Source organism: Hypanus sabinus, chromosome 9 (genome assembly GCF_030144855.1).
Source record: "Hypanus sabinus isolate sHypSab1 chromosome 9, sHypSab1.hap1, whole genome shotgun sequence".
NCBI classification, from domain to species: Eukaryota; Metazoa; Chordata; class Chondrichthyes; order Myliobatiformes; family Dasyatidae; genus Hypanus; species Hypanus sabinus.
Genome location: NC_082714.1, coordinates 160,101,186 through 160,123,885, shown reverse-complemented (window position 1 = coordinate 160,123,885; position 22,700 = coordinate 160,101,186). Strand labels below are relative to the sequence as shown.

The 22,700-nt window shown below is 42.1% G+C and overlaps 1 protein-coding gene across 1 annotated transcript in view; it reads right to left on the bottom strand.

Annotated features, from left to right (window-relative positions):
* Positions 1-22,700, bottom strand: part of oser1 (oxidative stress responsive serine-rich 1) — a 35,569-nt gene that overhangs the window by 6,846 nt on the left and 6,023 nt on the right. The window contains exons 2-3 of the mRNA XM_059980980.1: positions 3,376-3,485; positions 1,785-1,904 (exon numbers count right to left, since the gene is read on the bottom strand). Coding sequence (XP_059836963.1) covers positions 1,785-1,904; positions 3,376-3,455 — 200 coding nt within the window. The 5' untranslated portion in view covers positions 3,456-3,485. The remainder of the gene's footprint in view (positions 1-1,784; positions 1,905-3,375; positions 3,486-22,700) is intronic.

The window sequence follows — 22,700 nt, the reverse complement described above, 5'->3', positions numbered from 1 at the left end:
GAGCATGTTGATAGTTTCTGGATGAGTAAGGAGGCCAAAGGTTACAGAGAAAAGGCAGGAGAATTTTATTTATTTTTATTTAGAGATACAGCATAAAACAGGCCCTCCTGGCGCAACGAGCCGTACCGCCCAACAATCCCTGATTTAATCCAAGCCTAATTACAGGACCATTTCCAATAACCAATTACCTTACTATGCCTTTGGACTGTGTGAGGAAACTGGAGCATGCAGAGGAAACTCGAGCTGGAATAGTGCTGCACTAACTCCTACACTGCCCCATGTTATGGGTAAATGGGGTCGAGAGGGAAAATAAATGATTATGTGGCGTGTTGTACGACATGGGTGATCACCGTCTTATCCAAGACAATGATTGTTCTCAACAAATTTTCCTGCAGTGTCTTTACACGACGGGTGAGCTCAGTTATTATCAATACTCTTCAGAGATTGTCTGCCTGGTGTCAGTGGTCACATAACCAGGACTTCTGATCTGCACCGGCTGCTCAGACGACCTGCTCCCATAGCCTCACGTGACTCTGATCGGAGGGTAAGCAGGTGCTACACTTTCCCCAAGGGTGACCTTCAGGCTAGAGGAGGGAAGGAACACCCTACACATCCTTTGGTAGAGAAGCAGCTCCACCCTGCCATCCTTAGTTAATGCTTCCTACATATAGACACTTGTGTTAAGAGTGGGATAGAGGACCATCACATGTACACTGGAAAGGGTTATTCAAGTTATCTTGATCTTCACATGTGGAAGAAATGATCTGCATGTCAAGGATTCCCATATAATTTAGGAATCAGGACATCCATTCGACAAAGAGTAGGATCAGTCACAGGGTTTAAATCTCAGGGCAAATACTCACTTTATCGGTTGCTCATTAATCATTAATGAGCATTAATCATGGCCCTTGTGGCTAAAGAGATCAGGGGGTACGGAGAGAAAGCAAGTACAGGGTATTGAGTTGTTTGATCAGCCATGATCATACTGAATGGCGGTGCAGGCTTGAAGGGCCAAATGGCCTACTCCTGCACCTATTTTCTATGTTTCTATGTTTCTAATGGCAAGGAATCAATGATAACCTTCATCGGAAAAGAAAGACTTTAAACTTGCAATGTCATCAAATAAAATCTCTGCACAGACATTGATGTGCTGGAATAAACTTGGAGAGGATAGTGGGGACGAGGTAGGGGAGAGTCACTTTGAAAGCAAGGTCAAAAGTTTGATGTTTTCAGACAACCTTTGGTGTCAGTAAAATGTGGTGCAGCGTAAGAAATTCTGTATAAAGCCCAAGTTCTGCCTATGCTTCATTGTTCTTCTATAATCTTAAAAAGGGCCAGTACTCTGAGCAGTTTGATCTGGACCAGGATTCCAATGAAGAATAACTATGAATAACAATGAAGAATAACTATGAAAACTATTGCCTTACAACTATATATAAACACAGGAATTTCTGCAGATGCTGGAAATCCAGAGTAACATAGAAAATGCTGGAGGAACTCAGCAGGTCAGGCAACATTGATGGAAATGAATAAACAGTTGACATTTCAGGCCAAGATCTGCTGAGTTCCTCCAGCATTTTCTGTGTATCTTACTACAAACTGACTAAGCTGATTTTCCCCCCTTTCTCCATCCCTCACCAGAAGTCCAAGTTAGCTTGCTGTCCCTTCCAGTCAGTAATGAAACCATTATTTTGTGTATTGTTGTATGATGCAACTATAGAGTAAAGTCTGTTTAGACTGATGGATGCAATCTTCAGAACCAATGCCAAGTGTCAGTTGCTTACCCATGCCAGCTTTCTTTGGAAGAACACACTGTCCTGGGTTTAGGTCCGTCAGTGCTGCCTCGCAGTGATGTCCTCGAAGTAGCTGTTTCAGTGTTTATGTGGACAGATGCAGGCGCAGCACTGCAAACAGAAAGCAATCATTTTCTCATGTGCCCAAACCGTCCAATCCAAAGTGTTGTACATGACCACTCTGATCACAAGCACTGAACGGGAATGAAACAGATCAACTACCTCAGCCCACCCAGCCCACCAAGTAAAGAGGATAAAGGTGATCGCCACCACTCCATCTCCCAAAGGTTGGAGCCAAGCATGATGTCTGTCAAAATCACAGCTCAGACTTACTTCCAATCACTTCTGGGAGTTGTTTGGTGTGTCCAGAAATCAGAGCCTGGGGCCAAAAGGATAGAGGTCCAGAGCCAGCCTGTCCTGCAGCTGGAAGTGTGTATGTGTGTGTACGCACATGTGTGGGAAGGGTCTTGTTTTGCTCTTCTTGTTGCTGCTTGTGCTTGCTCTGTAAAACATCACGGGCACCAGAACGTTTGATGACATTTGCAGGCTGCCCCTAGCACATCCTTGGGTATGTTGGTTGTTAACACAGATGACACATTTCACTGCATAACATGTACACTGTATAACATGTACATGTAATAAATTTTGAATCTGAATATACACCATAGAAAGCTCCTAACAAGAAACATAAATGAGACCCACTATTTCAAGAATAAAACTTGAAATGAACTGCAGTAACATCAAATTATCAGTATCATTGGATTGCTACTGACTTGTAATCTTTCAATATTTTTTCTTAGCACGAATTAATAGATCTCGAAAGCAACAACGCTATACCAAATAACTGACTGATAAGTGAGATAACAAAATGCTCTAATATTGCCAACTTGCAATAATGCTCTTATAATAGCCTTGTATTGCATCTGATATGATCTTGGCCTTTCCTCTGCCAACTGCTGGCCCCACAATTCTGGGAAGCATTCAGAATCCACTTTAGTCAGCTCCACACTGAGGTCCCTCACCATCTGGGATATGCCCTCTTCTCATTTCTACCATCAGGGAGGACGTATGGGAGCCTGAAGAACCACAGACAGGGACTCAGAAAAAGCTTCTTCCCTCCCGCATCAAACTACTGAATGGCCCATGGATTCATGCACCCTACCGCATTAGTAATTTTTATCCCAACAATTTATTTTGTCACTTCTAGTAAATATAAACATGAAATTCTACAGATGCTAGAAATCTAAAGCAATGCAAAATTCTGGAGGAACTCAGCAGGTCAGGCAGCATGTATAGGGAGTAAGTAACAGTTGACATTTCAAGCCAACACCTATAATCGGTAACTATCTCCTTTTGCACTGTACTGCTGCCACAAAACAATAAATTTCACGTCATGAGCTGATGATAATAAACCGGATTCTAAAGTGCTATAAGCTAGATTTGGGCTCCCTCAGAACCAATGTTTGCCCTGAAGGGCTGGAAATGCAAAGCTGATATCCATATGCACATTCCCATGTCTCCCCGCAACCCCCCCCCCCCCCCCAACCACCCTACTACCGACTAAATGGTTGTCCAGACCTACCGTTCAGAGTCCACTTTAAGTTTTTTGAATGCCATCTGCAGGCTCTCCTCATCTTCACCACCTTTCCCCTCGGATTCCATGTTGGGGAAAACAGCCTAACTAGATGTTATCTGTAACAGAGATCACAAAGTAAGTTTGAAAGCTTTGGAGTTTCAAAATTCATCCTAAAGTTACACAGATTGTACTATCACAAAGCCCTGCAGTCCTACAAACTCCAGAAATTCTGATCCATTAAACCTGCTCTCATGATTTCCAGTTACTCCAAACTGTAACATCATACCGATTTCCTGTATTGTTACCCCATCCTCTCTCTTTCCCACCCACCTTAATCACTTTAGAATATTTTGAAAACACTCAGCAGGTTAGGCAGCATCTACAGAGAGAGAAACAGTTAATACTTCAGGTGCCTCTTAAAGTCCAACCCTATGTCCCCGTCATGAGAGGTGGAAAGGGCAAGGCTGGGCAAAAGGGCTTTGGTGAAATGTATGGGCCAATCCCTTGTACGGTGGATACAACAGATCACTGAACTCCAACCATACCACTGACTTTGCATGGTGGAGACGGGAGGCCATCAATAGCCTCTGCTCCACTGGGAGCTAAGGACCCAAGAAGATGAATATTTCAGGTAGCTAACACCAACCATTCTTTCATCCACCCCTTTAAATCATCTTTGAAACCCCTTGATGATGCTTTTAGCCATTACTCTTAGCTTTCATGAGAATAGTTACAGTATTTTTTTACCCTTGATCACCAAGCAAAAAGCTATTGAGCAAAGCAGAGGATGCTACTTGAAGTTTTAGTGCCACCGTGTGGTCAATAAAACAAACACCAGCACCAAATTTTCTGCTCATAAACCAGATAATGTAATTTGCTGTTTGTGTCAACCACCAACAGTCTGAGGAGGTGCCCACAGGTGTCAACATAACACGTTCACAACTCACTAATGCTAACCGTACGTCTTTTGAATGTGGGAAGACAGCAGCACCTGGAGGAAACCCACAGTTTTCCACCAAGCACAATCACTCCAGCATAAACGTTCTTGTATAATGCATTTAAAGCTACAATCCCTCCCTCCATTAAGTACCTTTGACTATAATAACTAAACTGCTTACATTAAAAAGCAAGGTTAAAGAGCAAAGAGTGAAAGTAGAGAGGAGTTGAGACCACTACACGACGAAGAAGTTGGAGCTGTTAACTGCGTTAGTGTTTGAGGAGAGATGAACATTGAAATAAAAAGCTAGTTGCAGCTCTTCCACTGATGGTGAAACAGAGTGAGAGGAAAATTGCTTGGTTCCGCAACTACTCCCCCGAAGACTACAAGAGACTCTGGAGTTGTGGGCACAGGCCAACACCAATAAAACTAGCCTCATCTCCATGGCACATGGATCAGCTTCTTTTTAAGATTTGTACTTTTTAATAAAACTCATGCATTTTTTTTTAAAACAGTATATGGTGGTTCATCCCCACTCACTGGCAGAAAGCAGTACAGCAGCTAAACTAACAGTTTACCACCTCACTCACTGGCTAAGTATTATCACTTGGTCAATGTTTGAATTACGTAGCCAATTAGCTAGTTCATTCCCATCTAAGAAATTTATTGTATCTTATCTATAGAAGTGATAGACTTTTTTCCCCAGAAGCGTTATCTTTATTCCTTTTATCTTTACATTCATTCGTTTCTCAGCTCTTTTAATTTTTTTAATTTCATTGAGATACAGTGCGGAGTGGGCCCTTGCCTCACTTCCCAGTAATCCCTGATTTAATCCTATCCTAATCATGGGCTCATTTCCAATGGCCAATGTTTGGAATGGAGGAGGAGAGTGGAGCACCTGGAGGGAACACCACACGGTCACAGGGAGAATATACATATAGGCAGTGGCGGGAATTACTCAGTTTATTTAATATCTGTATGTTTGCACTGTCGGCAGAACTAAGGCAGCTTGTCATTCCCGACTCCTGGAAGGACCCCAAGGATCAAAAAATAAACAAAGATCCAGAGATTTACCACTGAACATTGACACGTGTAACAATACACCAATTTTATCAGTCAGAAAAATACAGCAGTGAATAGGGCAACATCACAGATGAGAAACGAAGATACTGGAGATTTAGCCAAGGTTATAAAAGATCAGGTCAATGGGCAACTGACCTTCACCCTGGAAATCGCAAAGAGGGGGATCTGAATCAGAATCAGGTTTATTATCACTGACATAAGTTGTGAAGATTGTTGTTTTGTGGCAGCAATATTGTGAACATACATCTACTGATGCCTTTGGACACATCTTCAGTGATGCTCCTGGAATCATCAGGTATTTTGGGTCTTTCAACATCATACACCCTCCTCCAGGTGACCCAGCCGGGGCTGATCAGACCCCAGCTTGCGTCTAGATGACTAGCTACACATGACCCCATGGCTCCCCTCTCTTGAGCCACAGCCATCATGAGGCCCTCTCTGCCACATCGGTCGTACTGTGGATGGCTCTCCTCTTCCTCTCTCCCTCCCTCGATGCCCAAATTGCTATAGGCTCTGGCAATATATATTTTAAATTAAACAGTGCAATAGAGTCATAGCGAAGTATAGCATAGAAACAGACCCTTTGGCCTATCTAGTCCATGCCAAAACTACTTAAACAGCCTACTCCCATCAACCTGCATTAGGACCATGGCCCTCCATATCCCTACCATCCACATACCTAGCCAAGCTTCGCTTAAACGTCAAAATCGAGCTCCTTTGCACCACTTGTACTGGTAGCTCATTCCACACTCACTCAGTGAAGACATTTCCCCTCAAGTTACCCTTAAATTTATCACTTTTCACCTGTGACCTCAGTGCCACCCAACCTCAGTGGAAAAAACCAGCTTGCATTTACCCTATCTACGTTCCTCTATAGTAACAATTGCAAAATACATATATTAAGAAGTAGTGGAAAAATAAAGCAGAATAGTGAGGTAGAGCTCAAGGATGAGAGAAGCTAGCTATACTGAAGCTGGTGAAGTACCTAAAACAATGAAGGCACAGGCAGGGGAAGTCTAGTGTCTCCAGTTCAGTTCAGAACTGAAAAGAAGATGCCACAGATTATCCATATGGGTTCAAAGACTGAGATTGAATGCCACTAATTCTGAACTACAAAACATTCTCATTCATCCAAGACGGCTTATGCCAGGGGGTTCTCAACCTGGGGTCCATGGCATAAAAAAGATTGGGAACCCCTGATTTAAGCAAAATGAACATGACAATATCAGATGTTACTTGACTGCAGGTGGAGAAAACAAAACCTGGCCTTATTATGAAGAGGGCGGTGTGTGTGTGGAACCTGAGGACCAGAGTCATAGAGAAAGCTTGAATAGGTTAGGACTTTATTCCCTGGACTGTAAAATGAGGGGAGATTTTACAGAGATATATAAAATTATGAGGAGTATAGATAGGGTAAACTTTTTCCACTGAGGCAGGTGAGACTAGAATTAGAGGTCATAAGTTAAAGCTGAAAGGTGAAACAATTAAGAAGAATCTGAGGTGGAACTTCTTCACTTAGAGGATGATGCCAGTCTGGAAACAGCTGCCAGCAAAGTGGTGGAAGTGCGTTCAATTTCAACATTTAAGACCATCAAATCTGCATCACAGCTTGATCATGGTCGATTTATTATCCTTCTCAACCTCATTTTCCGTCCTTTCCCCTGTAATCTTTACTAATCACCCTCCACTTTAAATATACCCAATGACTGGGTCACCATAACCATCTGTGGCAATGAGTTCCACAGATTCATCACATTCTGACTGGAGGGAGCGAAGTCAAGATGGCGCTAAACAACGACTCCTTTGCTTGCACCTTCGGAAACAGCTCTATTTCCATCTTTACTATCTCTACTTTTCCCTTTCAGGGTTCTTTTGAAGACCCTGACCTGGATTCTTTGTGGGAATGGGACCGGTTCTCGGGGTTTCAGGACTGGCCGTTGTTTGGTACGCCAAGGGTTCGGCCTGAGAGTCCAGCTCTGATTTGGAAGCCTAAGAACTCGGGGCTCTGCAGACAGGCAGACTGAGTCGGTGTCATGGCAGGAGACCCATGTGTCATTGGGGGAGTTGGAAAATCGACTGCTGTGTGCCCCAAAACACAGGATCTTTGAGATCTTTAGGAACAGAGCTCAAAAAAGCGATATAACGGACTTTTAACATCTTAAATCAGCGAGTTGTTTGTTATGTCTCCCTGCTCACTGGGAAAAATGGAGACATCCTTTTCTCCCTTACTAGGGAGAGAGCCTGTGGTGTGTCAAATGCCATGTGAAATGCAAAGTCTTTGGGGTAACTGCAAGTCTGTATCTTTGTTACTGCTTTGCTCATGCTTGAGTACGTGGTGGTGGGTGCTGATGATTTTTTTTTGCTGGTGGGGGAGGGGAGACCATTGCTTGCTGCCGCTTACGTGCAGGAGTGTGGGATGCTGGGGGTTACTTTCGGGTTCTTATGTTTAACTGTCATTCATTCTTTGGGGCACTCCTCTGTTTTTGTGGATGTTTGCGAAGAAAAACCATTTCAGGATGTATATTGTATACATTTCTCTGACATTAAATTGGACCTTTGAACCTTTGAATTAATTTCTCCTCATCTCTGTTCTAAAGAGGCGTCTACCTTTTCTGAAGCTCAGCCCTCTGATCTTAGACTCTCCCACTATTGGAAACTACTCACAATGCTCCAAGTGTGGTCTGACCAATGCCTTATATAATCTCAGCATTACATCCTTGGTTTTATATTCCATCCCTCTTGAAAAAAAATGCTAACGCTGCAATTTTTCTTCTTTACTACCATCTTCATTTGCAGCTAACCTTAGCTAGCGAATCCAGAGTTTCAGACATCAAAATCTTGCATATGTCCAGTTAAGTGCCGACCTCAGGTACTTGCCTAGTTTCAGACCAATGCACATCGGTCTCACAATCTTACTGCAATTCCCTTGCATTATATGGGAAAATATCATATTCTCAGAATATCAGAATATCAGATAAATGAATGGCAATTTCCTACCTGTATATGAAGGAATTAAAAAGGCAAGCATTAAGACACATTAAAGCTTTTGTTATTTGTAGTTTTGACACTATTTTAATGTAGGAAATATTTTTACATGTTGAAATATATAAGCTTCAACCTTTGTCTCCTGCCCAATCCATCATGATTATTTACCTGAGATTGCTTATCAACAAGACTTTATCACCAAGTTTATAAGGAGTCTGTATGTTCTCCCTATGACCTTGTGGGTTTCCTCCTACACTCTAAATATGTTTGGGTTAGGGTTAGTGAGTTATAGGAATGCTATGTTGGTGCTGGAAGCATAGTGACATGTGTAGGCTTTCCCAGCACACTGTGTTGGTCGTTGACGCAAACAACGTATTTTACTATATTTTGTGTACAAGTGACAAATAAAGCTCATCTGAAACTTAGGAAATCTAAATTTAGAGCTCAGGGTTAGTTATTCACAATGGAACTGAGAAATTAGGTTAGACGGAGGCGAATCATTGGAATTCCTTTTCCTTGAAGGGTTGATAGAATTCGAAAATATCCACATATTTAGCCAAAGAGCTAACAAAGCCACCAATATTTGTCATCAGCAAGCTTGCTAACCAACCTATTATGCTTTCATCTAAATCATTTATACATAATCACAGAGGTCCCACTATAGATCACTGTCCTATTCCGTGTCGTACAGGAACTCCAAATTAAGTTACTTCCTATGAAACAGATGATTATAGATGGGACAAGTACTGTCAACCGGTTGAGCCCAAGTAAAGCTGACATCACTGCCGTGCACCCACAAAGATGAATTCTTTGCAGATTTCACTTTTCAGAAGGTGCTCACTTTACACCCCAAGAGAGTGCAGCGAGAGAGGAAGATTTCTCCGTCCCTCTTTCTAACCAATATTTAACTGAGTACTGATGGATGATATCATCATTATGCGTCATGCCGTAACGTGGGCGATCATGACTGTTCCTGGCAAATTTCTCTACAGAAGTCTGCCTGGCATCAGTGGTCACATAACCAGGATATGTTGCTCATACGACCATCCGCCTCCTGCTCCCATGGCTTCACGTGACCCTGATCGGGGGACTAAGCAGGTGCCCAAGGGTAACCTGCAGGATAGCAGAGGGAAGGAGTACCTCACACCTCTTTTGGAAACAACGCATCTCCAACCCACCACCACCACCTATCGAGCATGGCCAGAACCAGTATCATCAAGGGTTCCTGTCACCATGGCCATCCCTTTTTCTGGCTACCTACTGAGACAATCACCTCTTCCACATCCCCTTCTCAGTAATACTGGTATGTTCACAAACCCATAATTCTACCTCTTCCATTGAAGATGGCAATATGTGTTTTTATGGCATTATCTTTGTTCACACTGTACACTGCATCATTGTTGTTCATGCGCTCATTGTATTTATCATTACCAAGTATGCTGTTTTTATAAAACACCAAGTAAACAAGGTTTCATTGCACCCAGGTACTTACGACAATAAAATAATCCGATTACAGCACCCTGGGTGCTCAGCTGTACGGGATGGAAAAAAAAAGTCAGAGAGCAATTTCTTAGTATATGGAAGTTAATTTGGCTTTGATAAGGCGATATGGGTCATTCAAAGTCCAGTTTACTTACCTTTGTAATTAACTCCATTTCAGCTGGATGCACAGTATTACATCAAGGCAGCTTGGGAAGATTAGTGTAATGACTCTGCCTTACTTGACCCCAATTTGAAACAGGATCGAATCCAAGGTAGGCTTATCAATTTTATCAATTAGGGCTGAAACTCGCTCGTCATTTGGCAATCAGAATCATTATTGCTTTCTGAGAAAAGGATAGCTCAATAAACAATACAAATCTTCATCCAGTTTCTGCTCTTAGTCTGGCAATAAAATAACCAACTGAACTCAGAAGAAAAAATATTCTAGTTTAAAAATTTAGCTACAATTTTGGTCTCATTCATACTATAGGAAAGTGATAGGTCACTGGGAAACAAATTGTATGATCCATGCATAAAATTTGCAAGGTAAGGCACCCAGCTACACAGTATCTCACAAATGCAGTTTCAGAAAGAACTGAACAAAGGCTGAATCCAAAAGGTTCAAAGAGGGCCTCGACAGTGAAAGCCAGGCAGAAACCCATGTTGGGTTGGGGTCTGGCCCCTTCTGTCGGTGCTGCCTCCAGTATTTGCTCTGTGGGAGGCAAGCTGGACTGCGCTCATCTGCAGCTGACCCAGTGCAAGCTGAGGAACTGCTGCATGCTTATTCTTGCAGAAACATGACTCAGGACAACATCCCATGCACTATCAGTCTTCAGGACATGCCACCTGGGACTTGAGCTAAGATTAATTTTTTGAGACTATGTGTATGCACTATCATAACTATATGTGCTGCAGTTGACGGTATATACTGTGCTTTGTACATGGGCCCCACTATTTCGTTTAGCTCTATACATGTATATGGTTGAATGACAATTAAACTTGAACAATGAGAATAGTCACATTAATCATTCTCCTCTCAAAGTCAAATGCGGTGGTATGCAGCATTAAATCTACATGGCTGATAATGAAACCCTACTAAATGATTATTTGAATAACATAGAAATTATAGAAGGGCACATTACAGGCCCTTCGGCCCACAACGCTGTGCTGAACTCATTCAGACTTATTCAGCTTATTAAAAAGATACCTTAAACCAGGGGTTCCCAACCTGGGGTCCACAGACCCCTTGCTTAATGGTATTGGTTCAAGGCATAAAAAAGGTTCGGAATCCCTGCCTTAAACTGCTTTACAAAGAGGAAGGATTATTAACGAGCAGGACAAAAAGGGAAAGGAGACAAAGATAGGGTTTGTAGATGCTGCAAACACTGGAAACAAGGTGAAGAGAATACCCTGCCCAAAGATGTACTGACCAGAGGAAGAATATTAAAGATAAATACATTACTTCCATATGCAAGGGTGCAGGTCAGATAAGTGAATATCATTACCTGATGACCAACAGACCCTGTCAACACTCCTGTTCTGAATAACCCTGAGCAAATATTCCTATTCAAACAAAGCTTTCCATAAAGTGTAAAACAAGTGAAACTCTTGTATTTGTTCACTCAAAGCAATGGCTAGAAAAAAAGCCATCAATATCAAGATCTAAAACAGAACCAAAGACAGCCAAATCCCTAAGAATTCTGCCTGTTCACATAAAATCTCTCAGCTTGCTGCTTTACCAAAAGATAAATCTGACTCAAAAACATATTTAATTTTAGAGATACAGCAGGGCAACAGGGCCTTCCAACCAAACAAATGCTCACCACCCAGTCACACAATTAACCTACTAACCCATACGAATGCGGGAGGAAACTGGGGCACCCAGACGAAAGCACCCGGTCACGAAGGAAGCATACAAAAATCATAGATAGCAGCAGGAATTTAACATAGCCATTGGCTCTGTAGTAGTATTAAACTAACCATTACAATGCCATTCCATCCCTGTGGAATTACCAAAGTACACATGTCACCAGATACAACCCTGAGAACTATTTACTTGTGGGCATACACAGTACACATAGTAGTGCAGCGGTTAGCATGACGCTACTACTGCTCAGGGTGTCAAAATTCAGAGTTCAATCCCAACATCCTCTTTATGGACTGGGCTGTATTCACTATTTTGTTTGTAGGATTTTCCGTTCAAGGGCATTGACATTTCTACACTAGGCCATGATGCAACCAGTCAACCTGCTCTCTACCACACAACTTATCAAAAGTTTTAGATATCATGCCAAATCCTTGCAAACTTCTAAGGAAGTAGAGGTGCCGCCATACTTTGCTGTGATGGCACTTTCGTGCTGGGTTCAGGACAGATCCTCTGAAATGATAACTCTGAGAAATTTAAAGTTGCTGATCGATCCTCTCTACCTCTGATCCTCCAATGAGGACTGGCTCATGAACCTCTAGTTTCCTCCTCATGAAGTCAAAAATCAGGTCCTAGGTCTTGCTGACATTGAGTGAGAATTTGTTATCGTGGCATCACTCAGCCGGATTTTCAATCTCCCTCCTCCTATATGCTGGTTCATCATCACCTTTGATTTGGCCAACAGCAGTGGTGTCGTGAGCAAATTTAAATATGGCATTGCAGCTGAGCTTAGCCTCACAGTTATAAGGATAAAGCAAGTAGAGCAGGTCACCATGTTCTTCTTAGGCACCAGTCTAACTAAAGCCTGCTTGAAGTAGGTGGGTACCTCAGACTGTCAAAGCAATAAGTTAGATATCTTGGTAAACACCAGCCAGTTGATCAGCACAGTCTTTAGTACTCAGCCAGATACCCCATCTGGGCCGGATGCTCTCTGTGTGTTCACCCTCCTGAAGGAAGCCCTCGCAGACTGAAATCACATCTCATCAGGAGCTGTGGGTGTTTGTGAAAGTTCCTCCATGTTTTGACTGTCAAAGCGAGCATAGAAGGCATTGAGCTCATCTGAGAGCAAAGCCTTGTTGTCACCTATGTCACTTGATTTCACTTAGTAAGAGGTAATAGCATTCAAGCTCTGCCACAGCTGTCAAATATCCTTCAGTGATTTAAGTTTGGTCCAGAATTACCACTTTGCACATAATACAGCTTTCCGGAGACTCAAAATACAAAGATTATCTAACAAAAAATATGCACAGCGTTTTCTCCGGTATGTCGTATTTAACATAAATCATGACCAATGTGTCGACATTTATTCTGCTTTAGGAAATGATGGCAAAATGTGCTCAGGGAATTGCACACATTCTCAAATAAATACACAAATGCATGATTGGAAGATAATTGCAACCAGCAACATAGGGGAAATTTGATCTGCAGCTGGAAATTCCAAAGCATGGCAGATCAGAAATAGAAGTGACATTCTGGGGAAAAGCCCAAAATGAAGCAAGATAGCATATAGGCTTTGCTTAGTAGTAATTACCAAGTTTTCTATTTCTGTTGCATCATTAATTTGGACAAGTTTCAAAATTAACTACAAAATAAATGACCATTCATTCTAATGGATCAGTACTTCACAATAAGTTTGGGTACAACTCCCAGTAGGATCTTTCACCTACTTCAGAAATGACATTAATTCATTCATAGGCAACACGAGTGAATCTGCAGATGCTGGAAATAAATAAAAACACAAAATGCTGGCAGAACTCAGCAGGCCAGACAGCATCTATGGGAGGAGGCAGTGACAACATTTCGGGTGACTCCTGATGAAGGGTTTTGGCCCAAAATGCCGTCACTACCTCCTCCCATAGATGCTGTCTGGCCTGCTGAGTTCTGCTAGCATTTTGTATTTTTATTAATTCACTCATTCACACTGAGTTGACCAGCAAACTGACAGCAATTTCAGAACAGACAAGCAATGAAGTAAGTAGACAGGTTCTTTTAAGTGGGGGTGAAACACTTAATTTGTTATGCAGTGATAATAAATGCTGGGGAATTACCATCCAAATTGTGAAAGTGAAATTCATTCCCAAGCATACTACTAACAAATGAAATAACTGGTTATTAACAATTAAGCATCACAGAAATGTCTCTGTAATAATCATAGTCAGCGTTGAGCCATTCAAAATATTGTGCTGAGAAAAAGATTGTCCATTTAATTTCTTTAGACACTATCATTACTCACTACATAACCAGATTATACAGTTCTGATGTAGGAATCGTTCAGCTAACACTCCTCACATAACACTTGTCAAACAACATCTTATATATCCAGTGGCTACATTTCATTAGGATTTTGAGGATAGTTTGTAAATCACCAAAGACTCTAGCAAATTTACCCTGGAGGGCATTCTAAATGGTTGCAACACACAGCATTGGAAAAGGCTGCAGAGTTGTAAACTCAGCCAGCTCCGTCATAGCCACGGGCCTTCCTACCATCGAGGATGTCTTCAAAAAGGCAATGCCTCAGAAAGGCAGCATCCATCCTCAGATGAGACCCCCAATATCCAGGAAATACCCTCTTCTCATTCTACCATCAGGAGCGGTACAGGAACTTGAAGACACACATGCTTAACATTTTAAAGACAGCTTCTTCCCCTCCACCATTAGATTTCTGAATGGACAATGAATTCAGAACACTACATCACTATTTTTACTTATTTAATTATATATAGTCTTAAGCATGGTCTTATCATTCCAAACAATTGGTTTATTGATTATTATAGAATCTCTGGTGCTCCCCACTCCCTCCCCTTTCCCTACAATTATTCCCCTCTCCTTGCCCCCTTCCCACTCTCAGTCCACAATAGAGGTGCTTATCAGAATCAGGTTTATCATCACTCATATATGTCATGAAATTTTGCAGCAATACATTGCAATATATAAAATTACTTTGCAAAAGGCTTAGGCACCCTAGCTATATATATGTGCCTAAGATCTTTGCAGAATACACACAAATACACACTTTATTGTAATTTATAATATATTTTATGTATTGCATTATGCTGCTGCCACAAAAAAACAACATATTTCATGACACATGTTAGTGATAATAAACCTTATTCTGATTCTTAAGTAGTAAGTCTTTAAGAATCTGCAGAGGCAATAAAAGAAAGACCATGAAAATTAAACTCAATGCACAATGTCCCATTATTTTGCTCAATAAAAGGCTGCAATGATGACTTTATTACTCAATAAGGTAAAAATTCCTTCTCAATTTTACTAATAGCCTTGCAATGACATCATTTTCCAATCATGCCCACTTCTTAATTCCTTTCATTCTGACAGCAAGTCCTACCTTTAAACAGTCATACAAACTGGAATTTCCCTCATTTAGTTCCCTGAAGCCATTGATCTCAATCTCTCTCTCGCTCTCATTTTCTATGAAGCTTTGTGAAACGCTGCTCAGATTTACTTGCATGTGGAGAGGAAAAAAATAAATGCAGGAATGATTTGACATTCAAAAGCAAAAATCAGCTTTCGGAATGTGATCAGATTAAATTAAAATACATAATTATTCTATAACTGATATTGCAGTTAATATTCCTACTTTGCTTCCTCTCAATCAAATTCCAGGTGGTGTATTTTGGGTTACCTGGAGAAATCAGTGGCAGCAAAGCACTGCATTCGCAATGGCCATGAGATTGACATCGATTGTACAAGATTACTGTGCCGCACCAATGGCTTTTGGGACCACCTGGTAAAAGAAGCCATTGAAGCAAAACTACAGGAAAAGAATTTTAACAAAGGTGAAGATTGCACGCTTAAGAAAGAACTGGAATCCAGCTGTAAACAAGGTGGGAGAGCAGAAACCTGATAGGATGAGGACTAACCTATCAGGAGGGGTGGACAACAGGAAAACAAATACCACCGGACTAGACATGCCCAAACATCATCCCTGATGAAGATGGCAGAGTTTGGCATTGAAATGTCGGTTATAATTAAAATCTGTACTCAACTAGAAGCCTGATAAGAGTTTATTCATCCCAGATCAGTCTTTACAGCCACCTGAGGACAGAGGTTCCCAACCTTTTTTTTTATTGCAATGGACCAATACCATTAAGCAAGGGGTCCATGGGCCCCATGTTAGGAACCCCTGCCTTAGGAGAACAACTTATTCGATCACTACTACCACATTGTGATGAATAAATTTCTGCTGCTACTAATGACTCCAAATGCCCCAAAGTTGCACAGATTCCAGAGGGAATGCAAGTGATTGTCCTTGACAGGCAAGATTTAATGGAGCCCTAGTAGAAACCGTCAATGGGGAGAAGAAGCAAAAAAAAATCTCTTCACCAACCAATATCACATCAAAAATTGCTACCGTGATATCTGTGCTAGAAAGTCAGTCCAAGAACCCAGGTCTCCTTCCACAGGCAAAAGTTTTCAGTTTATCAATGATGTTGCTTCATCAACAACCATTCATTCGTCACAAAATCAAAAGTGGGATGTCCTGCAGCAGCAATCCTCCTCCAACAATCTCAGATTACTCTGCCCCACACATACACAAACGCTGGAAGAACTCAGCAGGTCAGGCAGCATCTATGGAAATGAATAAACAGTGACATTTCAGCCCGTGACTCTTCTTCAATCCTGAATAAAGAGTCGGCATTGAGCCAAATCCTGACAAAGGGTCTCAACCCAAAACCTCAACTATTTAATTGAACTGAAGTTACATCCTTCATATACAAGGAGTAAAAATCTTTACCTTGTGTCTCCATCTAAATGTGTATAGTAATTTGTAATAAATAGTCTGCACAACAGGACAGTCAATATAACATAGAAATACAATCTTATCAGCATGAATTAATCAATCTTCCTGCTGGAAGAAGCTGTCCCGGAGCCTGTTGGTCCTGGCTTTTATGCTGTGGTACCCTTTCCCAGATGGTAGCAGCTGGAACAGTTTGTGGTTGAGGGTCCCCAATGATCCTTTGGGCCCTTTCTACACACCTGGCTTTGTGAACTTCTCATGATTCAGAATATTTACATCTACAGATGCGCTGGGCTGTTCACACCACTCTCTGCAGAGTCCTGTAATTGAGGGAAGTACAATTCCCATACCAAGCAGTGGGGCAGCCAGTCAGGATGCTCTCAATTGCACTCCTATAGAAAGTTCTTAGGATTTGGGGACCTATACCAAACTTCTTCAACCATCTGAGGTGAAAGAGGCGCTGCTGTGCCTTTTACACCACACAGCTGATATGTACAGACCACGTGAGATCCTCTGTGATGCTTATGCCGAGGAACTTAAAGCTGTTCACCCTCTCAATCCCAGATCCATTGATGTCGATAGGGGTTAGCCTGTCTCCATTCCTCCTGTAGTCCACAACCAGCTGCTTTGTTTTTGCGACATTGAGGGAGAGGTTGTTTTCTTGACATCACCATGTCAGGATGACTTACTCTTTCCATAGATGCTGCTGGACCTGCTGAGTTCCTTCAGCATTTTCTGTAGGTTGCACTGGATTTCCAGCACCTGCAGAATCTCCTGTGTTTATGATTACTCTGCTGCCTGCTTGCACTTCTACTTCTTTCATCTATTCATTTCACAAACACATCTCGTTAACATTTCAAACTTACATAATTTTCAAAGAGGATTAAATGATTAGTTTGAACTTAAGTTCAATAGTCCTTCAATTGAAATCTAGACAAGGGGTGCAGCGTGAAGTCAGAATATACCAAAAGAGTAGAGCATAGCAATTATACTACTGACATCATAAACACAAGAGATTCTGCAGAGTAACACAAACTAAACGCAGAGTTCCTTAGATAGACAGACGTACTTTATTGATCCCGAGGGAAATTGGGTTTCGTTACAGCCCCACCAACCAAGAATAGTGTAGAAATATAGAAATATAAAACCATAAATAATTAAATAATAATAAGTAAATAATGCCAAGTGGAAATTAGTCCAGGACCAGCCTATTGGCTCAGGGTGTCTGACACTCCGAGGGAGGAGTTGTAAAGTTTGATGGCCACAGGCAGGAATGACTTCCTATGAGGCTCAGTGTTGCATCTCGGTGGAATGAGTCTCTGGCTAAATGTACTCCTGTGCCTAACCAGTACATTATGGAGTGGATGGGAGACATTGTTCAAGATGACATGCAACTTGGACAGCATTGTCTTTTCAGACACCACCATCAGAGAGTCCAGTTCCACCCCCACAACATCATTGGCCTTACGAATGGCCTCCTGCATTTTTTGTAATATTATTTATAAGTCAGACATGATCCTGCAGAAGTTTAGATATATTATCAACACAGTAGACCAGAGAGGTATAAAACATGAAACTAAATTCTAAAAGAAAACAAATACAGAAGATTAGTACTAATAATGAAAACATCATCCCAGTTAGTTGGGACACATCGTGACCAGTACAATTAAATGGCTACCCCAATTAGCTGCAGTTTCATGGAAATTGTTAGAAAGATATAAATAGAGACAAAATGGGTAACAAGTTACATATTTAAATAAAATACAGAATAAATTAAAACATTGCCAATACTACTACAATACTATAAAACTGTGTATTAGTTCCCAATACTTTATCATCCATGTTGTGTTCCTTTGATTTGACACCTAGCACAGATTAACGGCTGCCTTCATACAATGCTTTAGACCTGGGTTTCCCAACCTTTTGTAATGCCATGGACTCCTGCCTTTAACAGAGGGGTCTGTGGACCTCAGGTTGGAAACTCCTGCTTTAGACAATTGCATCTTTCTATTCTTCATTTGCTTTGCAACATCAAAGATGATTGCCGATACTTCAAATTCTTCATTCTTTCTAACTTGTTGAAATAATGAAATTGCTTTGTTTTGAGTCTTGGCCATTTATGACTTCTCCAAGCCTGAATGCTCGAAACTACAGTGATCAAAACAGTCCTGAATTGTCCTGCTGATATCCTGCCAACTATCAGTGACAAAAAAAATTGCAGTTTTTTGAACATGAACACTAACACATGCAATTAAACATACTTAAAAACTGCTCACTGGAAGCACAATGTTGTGCCCAATAGCCATGCAAATGCACATAACTGATGCTAGTTAGAAACTGTTTAGCAATGGTCTCCTGCTCCAATTAAGACCATAAAGTATAGGAGCAGAAATAATTTAGCGGCATAGTTTCCAAAATAGACAAAGAAAATCTCAGCTATTTTCCTGATTAGTTTTTGTTTTTTTAAGAGTTGTACCAAATAAGCCGCTGTCCTAATTAACTGATGGTCCAATTAACTGGAATCCACTGCACAATTCCTTAAGGTTGTAATAGCCGGGGTGGTATGGGGACAAGCTCTCACTACCTATTAAATGTTCCCAATGGCATGTACCTCAAATAGCCTTTTATAACCATGTCCAGCTCCTGACCTTCACACACGGCTTAGCTACTAAGCCCGTTTCCACTGACAGAAGGAGCACCTGAAAGTCAGTTGCTTTGGGCTGATGAAGCTAGTCAGCCACGTTTGGCAGCTCATCTAGAAGGAAAACACTGATCTCAAACCTCCGCTGCCTTGCGGGTATACCCACTCAAGGGGAAGGCTTCGGGAGTAAACCTCAAGGGAAAAAATCTGGAGCTGTAGTCCCCAAGACAGCCCTGCATTATTAAAACTGACTGGCGCCGACTGTATCAGTCTCTGCCTTTCCTCTGGGTTCATTAGATGATTGGAGAAGTGAAGATTGCTACAGGTACAACAGCCTACTCTCCACATTGTACTGCCCAGGTTTGCATATCTACACAGCAAGGACACAACATCCATGGTCAACCCAACCGACGAAGGCCTCAATGTGTATAAGAAGACCATAAGACATTGGAACAGAATTTGGCTATTCAGCCCATCGAGTCTGCTCTGCCATTTCATCATGGCTGATCCCGGATCTCACGCAACCCCCTACACCTGCCTTCTCACCATATCCCTTGATGCTCTGACCATTCAGGAAACAAGCAACTTCTGCCTTAAATATACCCATGGACTTGGCCTCCACCATAGTACAGGTGTCCCCTGTTTTTCGAACGTTTGCTTTACAACACCTCGCTGTTATGAAAGACCTACATTAGTTACCTGTTTCGGTGCTTTCAATGTTACAAGAAAAGGCAGCGCGTGCCGAGCAGACCAGCTCCTCCCCCGGTTGCATTCCAGCCGGCATTGCTTGAACATGTGCCTGTGAGCATCTGTGCTTTATGTCGTTTTACTTTGTGCATCCGTTAGCAAGATGTGTTCTAAGGTGTCGGAAAAGCCTGAAAGAGTGCGTAAGGGTGGTACACTTAGCTTAAAACTAGACATAATTAAGTGTTTCGATTGTGGTAAACGAAGTAAGGACATGGTGAGTTTGGCTAAGGGTTTGTGGAAGTTGACGAAGATGATGTTGAAGAGGTTTTGGCATCCCATGACCAAGAGCTGACAGATGAGGAGCTGATGAAGAGGAAAGGATAACAATTGAAACCGAACGCAGTAGTGAACGGCCTGAAAGTGGAGTCGTCCAGGAACTGAATGTGAAGCAATTGCGTGAGATTTTCGCTGCGATTGACAACGCTGCAACCACTGCAGAGGAGTATGACTTTAATTTTGAAAGGGTACATAAGTTTAGGCGTATTTGCAGGATGGTTTGAGTGCTTACAAAGAACTATGATAGAAAAATGCACGAGGCTAAGCATACTGTCGTTTTTCAAGCCTTCCACATGAGCCACAGCAGAGGATGAAACTCGACCTTCGACATCAAGGCAGGCAGACATAGAAGATGGTGACCTGCCTGCCCTGATGGAAACAGACGATGATGAGATGACACCCCGGAGTCCGACGACTCAGCCTAACACACCATCATCAGTGTGCTTGCTGTCTTCCCAATTCCAGTAAGTGAAACTACACTGGACGAACATTATTTCTGCTTTATATAGGCTGTGTATTTTTATGTGTTACTTGGAATGATTTGGCAGCTTCATAGCTTAAAGGTCCCTGGAAAGAGTGTTTCTGCCAACAGCGCTAGCGCCGAAGAGCGTTTGCGTGAGATTTTCACTACGGTGGACAGTGCTGCAATGATTGCAGAAAAGTATTCCTACTTTATATAGGCTGCTTTTACTATATGTTACTGTTATTTGGCATGATTTGGTAGGTTATTTTTTGGGTCTGCGAGTGCCCATCCACTCCATCTAGTCTTTTCAACATTCGGTAGGTTTCAATGAGACACCCACACATTCTTCTCAATTCCAGTGAGTACAAGCCCAAAGCTGCCAAACACTCCTCATAAGTTAACCAGTTCATTCCTGGAATCATCCTCAAGAACCTCCTCTGGACTCTCTCCAATGACAACGCATCCTTTCTGAGATATGGGGTCCAATACTGTTGAAAATACTCCAAGTGCAGCCTGACTAGTGTCTTATACAGGCCTTATCTCCTTGCTTTTATATTTTATTCTCCTTGAAATAAATGCCAACATTGCATTTGTTATCTTTACCACAGAAAGAACCTATAAATTAACCTACTGGGAGTCTTGCACGGGGATTCCCAAGTCCCTCTGCACCTCTGATGTTTGAACCTTCTCCCCATTTAGATAATAGTCTGCACTATTGTTGCTTTTACCAAAATGCATTATCATACATTTCCCAACACTGTATTCCATCTGCCACTTTTTGCCTATTCTTCCAATTTGTCTAAGTCCTGCTGTAATCGTATTGCTTTCTCAGCACTACCTACCCCTCCACCTATCTTCGTATCATCCAAAAACTTTGCCACAAAGCCATCAATTCCACTGTCTAAATCACTGACAAACAATGTGAAAAGCAGCAGTCCCAATACTGACCCCTGGGTAACACCACTAGTCACCGGCAGCCAACCAGAAAAGGCCTCATTTTGAGGGGACAGGGGAAGCTAATTTTCAAATGATATGTTTGCCACCATTATTGCACGATGCAACCCATTTAACTGCAGAACTATAACACAAGGAAGTAATTCCCTCACATCTACTTGTATTAAACTATTTAAAAAAGCCCACAAAAGTTCCATTAAGCCAACTACAGGAAGATATCTGAGACCAAAGAATTAATGAAAACTCAATATGATGCCAGTTACAAACAAGAGAAAATAGACAGATGCTGGAAATCTAAGTAACACACACACAAAGCACTAGAGGAACTCAGCAGGCCAGGCAGCATCTATGGGTACAGTCAACGGTTCGGTCCAAGACACTTCATCAGGAAATGAAGATGCAAAGTCCAGGGTAAGGTGGTGGTGGGGGGGGGGGGGGGGGGGGGTGTGTGTGCGCGCACACGCGCGCGGGTGAAACCGGGAGAGGTGGAGAAGGGAAGTAAAGAGCTGGGAAGTGATTGGTGAAAGAGATAAAGGGGGAATCTGATAGGAGAGGACTGAAGGCCATGGAAAAAAGTGATGGGGGAGAAGCACCAGAGGGAGGTGATAGGCAGGTAAGGAGAGTGGGAAATGGGAATGGTGAGGAGGGGTTCAAATTCCTGTAAATCAAGAAATTGATGGTCATCAGGCTGGAGGCTACCCAGACAGAGGTGTTAATCCTCCAACCTGAGTGTGGCCTCATCGCAGCAGTAGAGGAGGCTATGGAGTGACACGCCAGAATGGGATGGGAAGTAGAATTAAAACGGGTGGCCAATGGGAGGTCCTGCTTGTTCTGGCGAATGGCGTGAAGGTGCTTGGTGAAGCAGACTCCCAATCTACATCGGGTCTCATCTCAGGAGGCCACACCAGATATAGTAGATGACCCCAAAAGACTCATAGGTGAAGTCTTACTTCACCCTGAAGGACTGTTTGGGGCCCTGATAACATCAGAGGAATATACATCAGAAAATTGCTGGATTGTACAGCAATGGAAATAAACATATCATTCGCCTTCTTATCTGTCCGCATACTCACATTCACA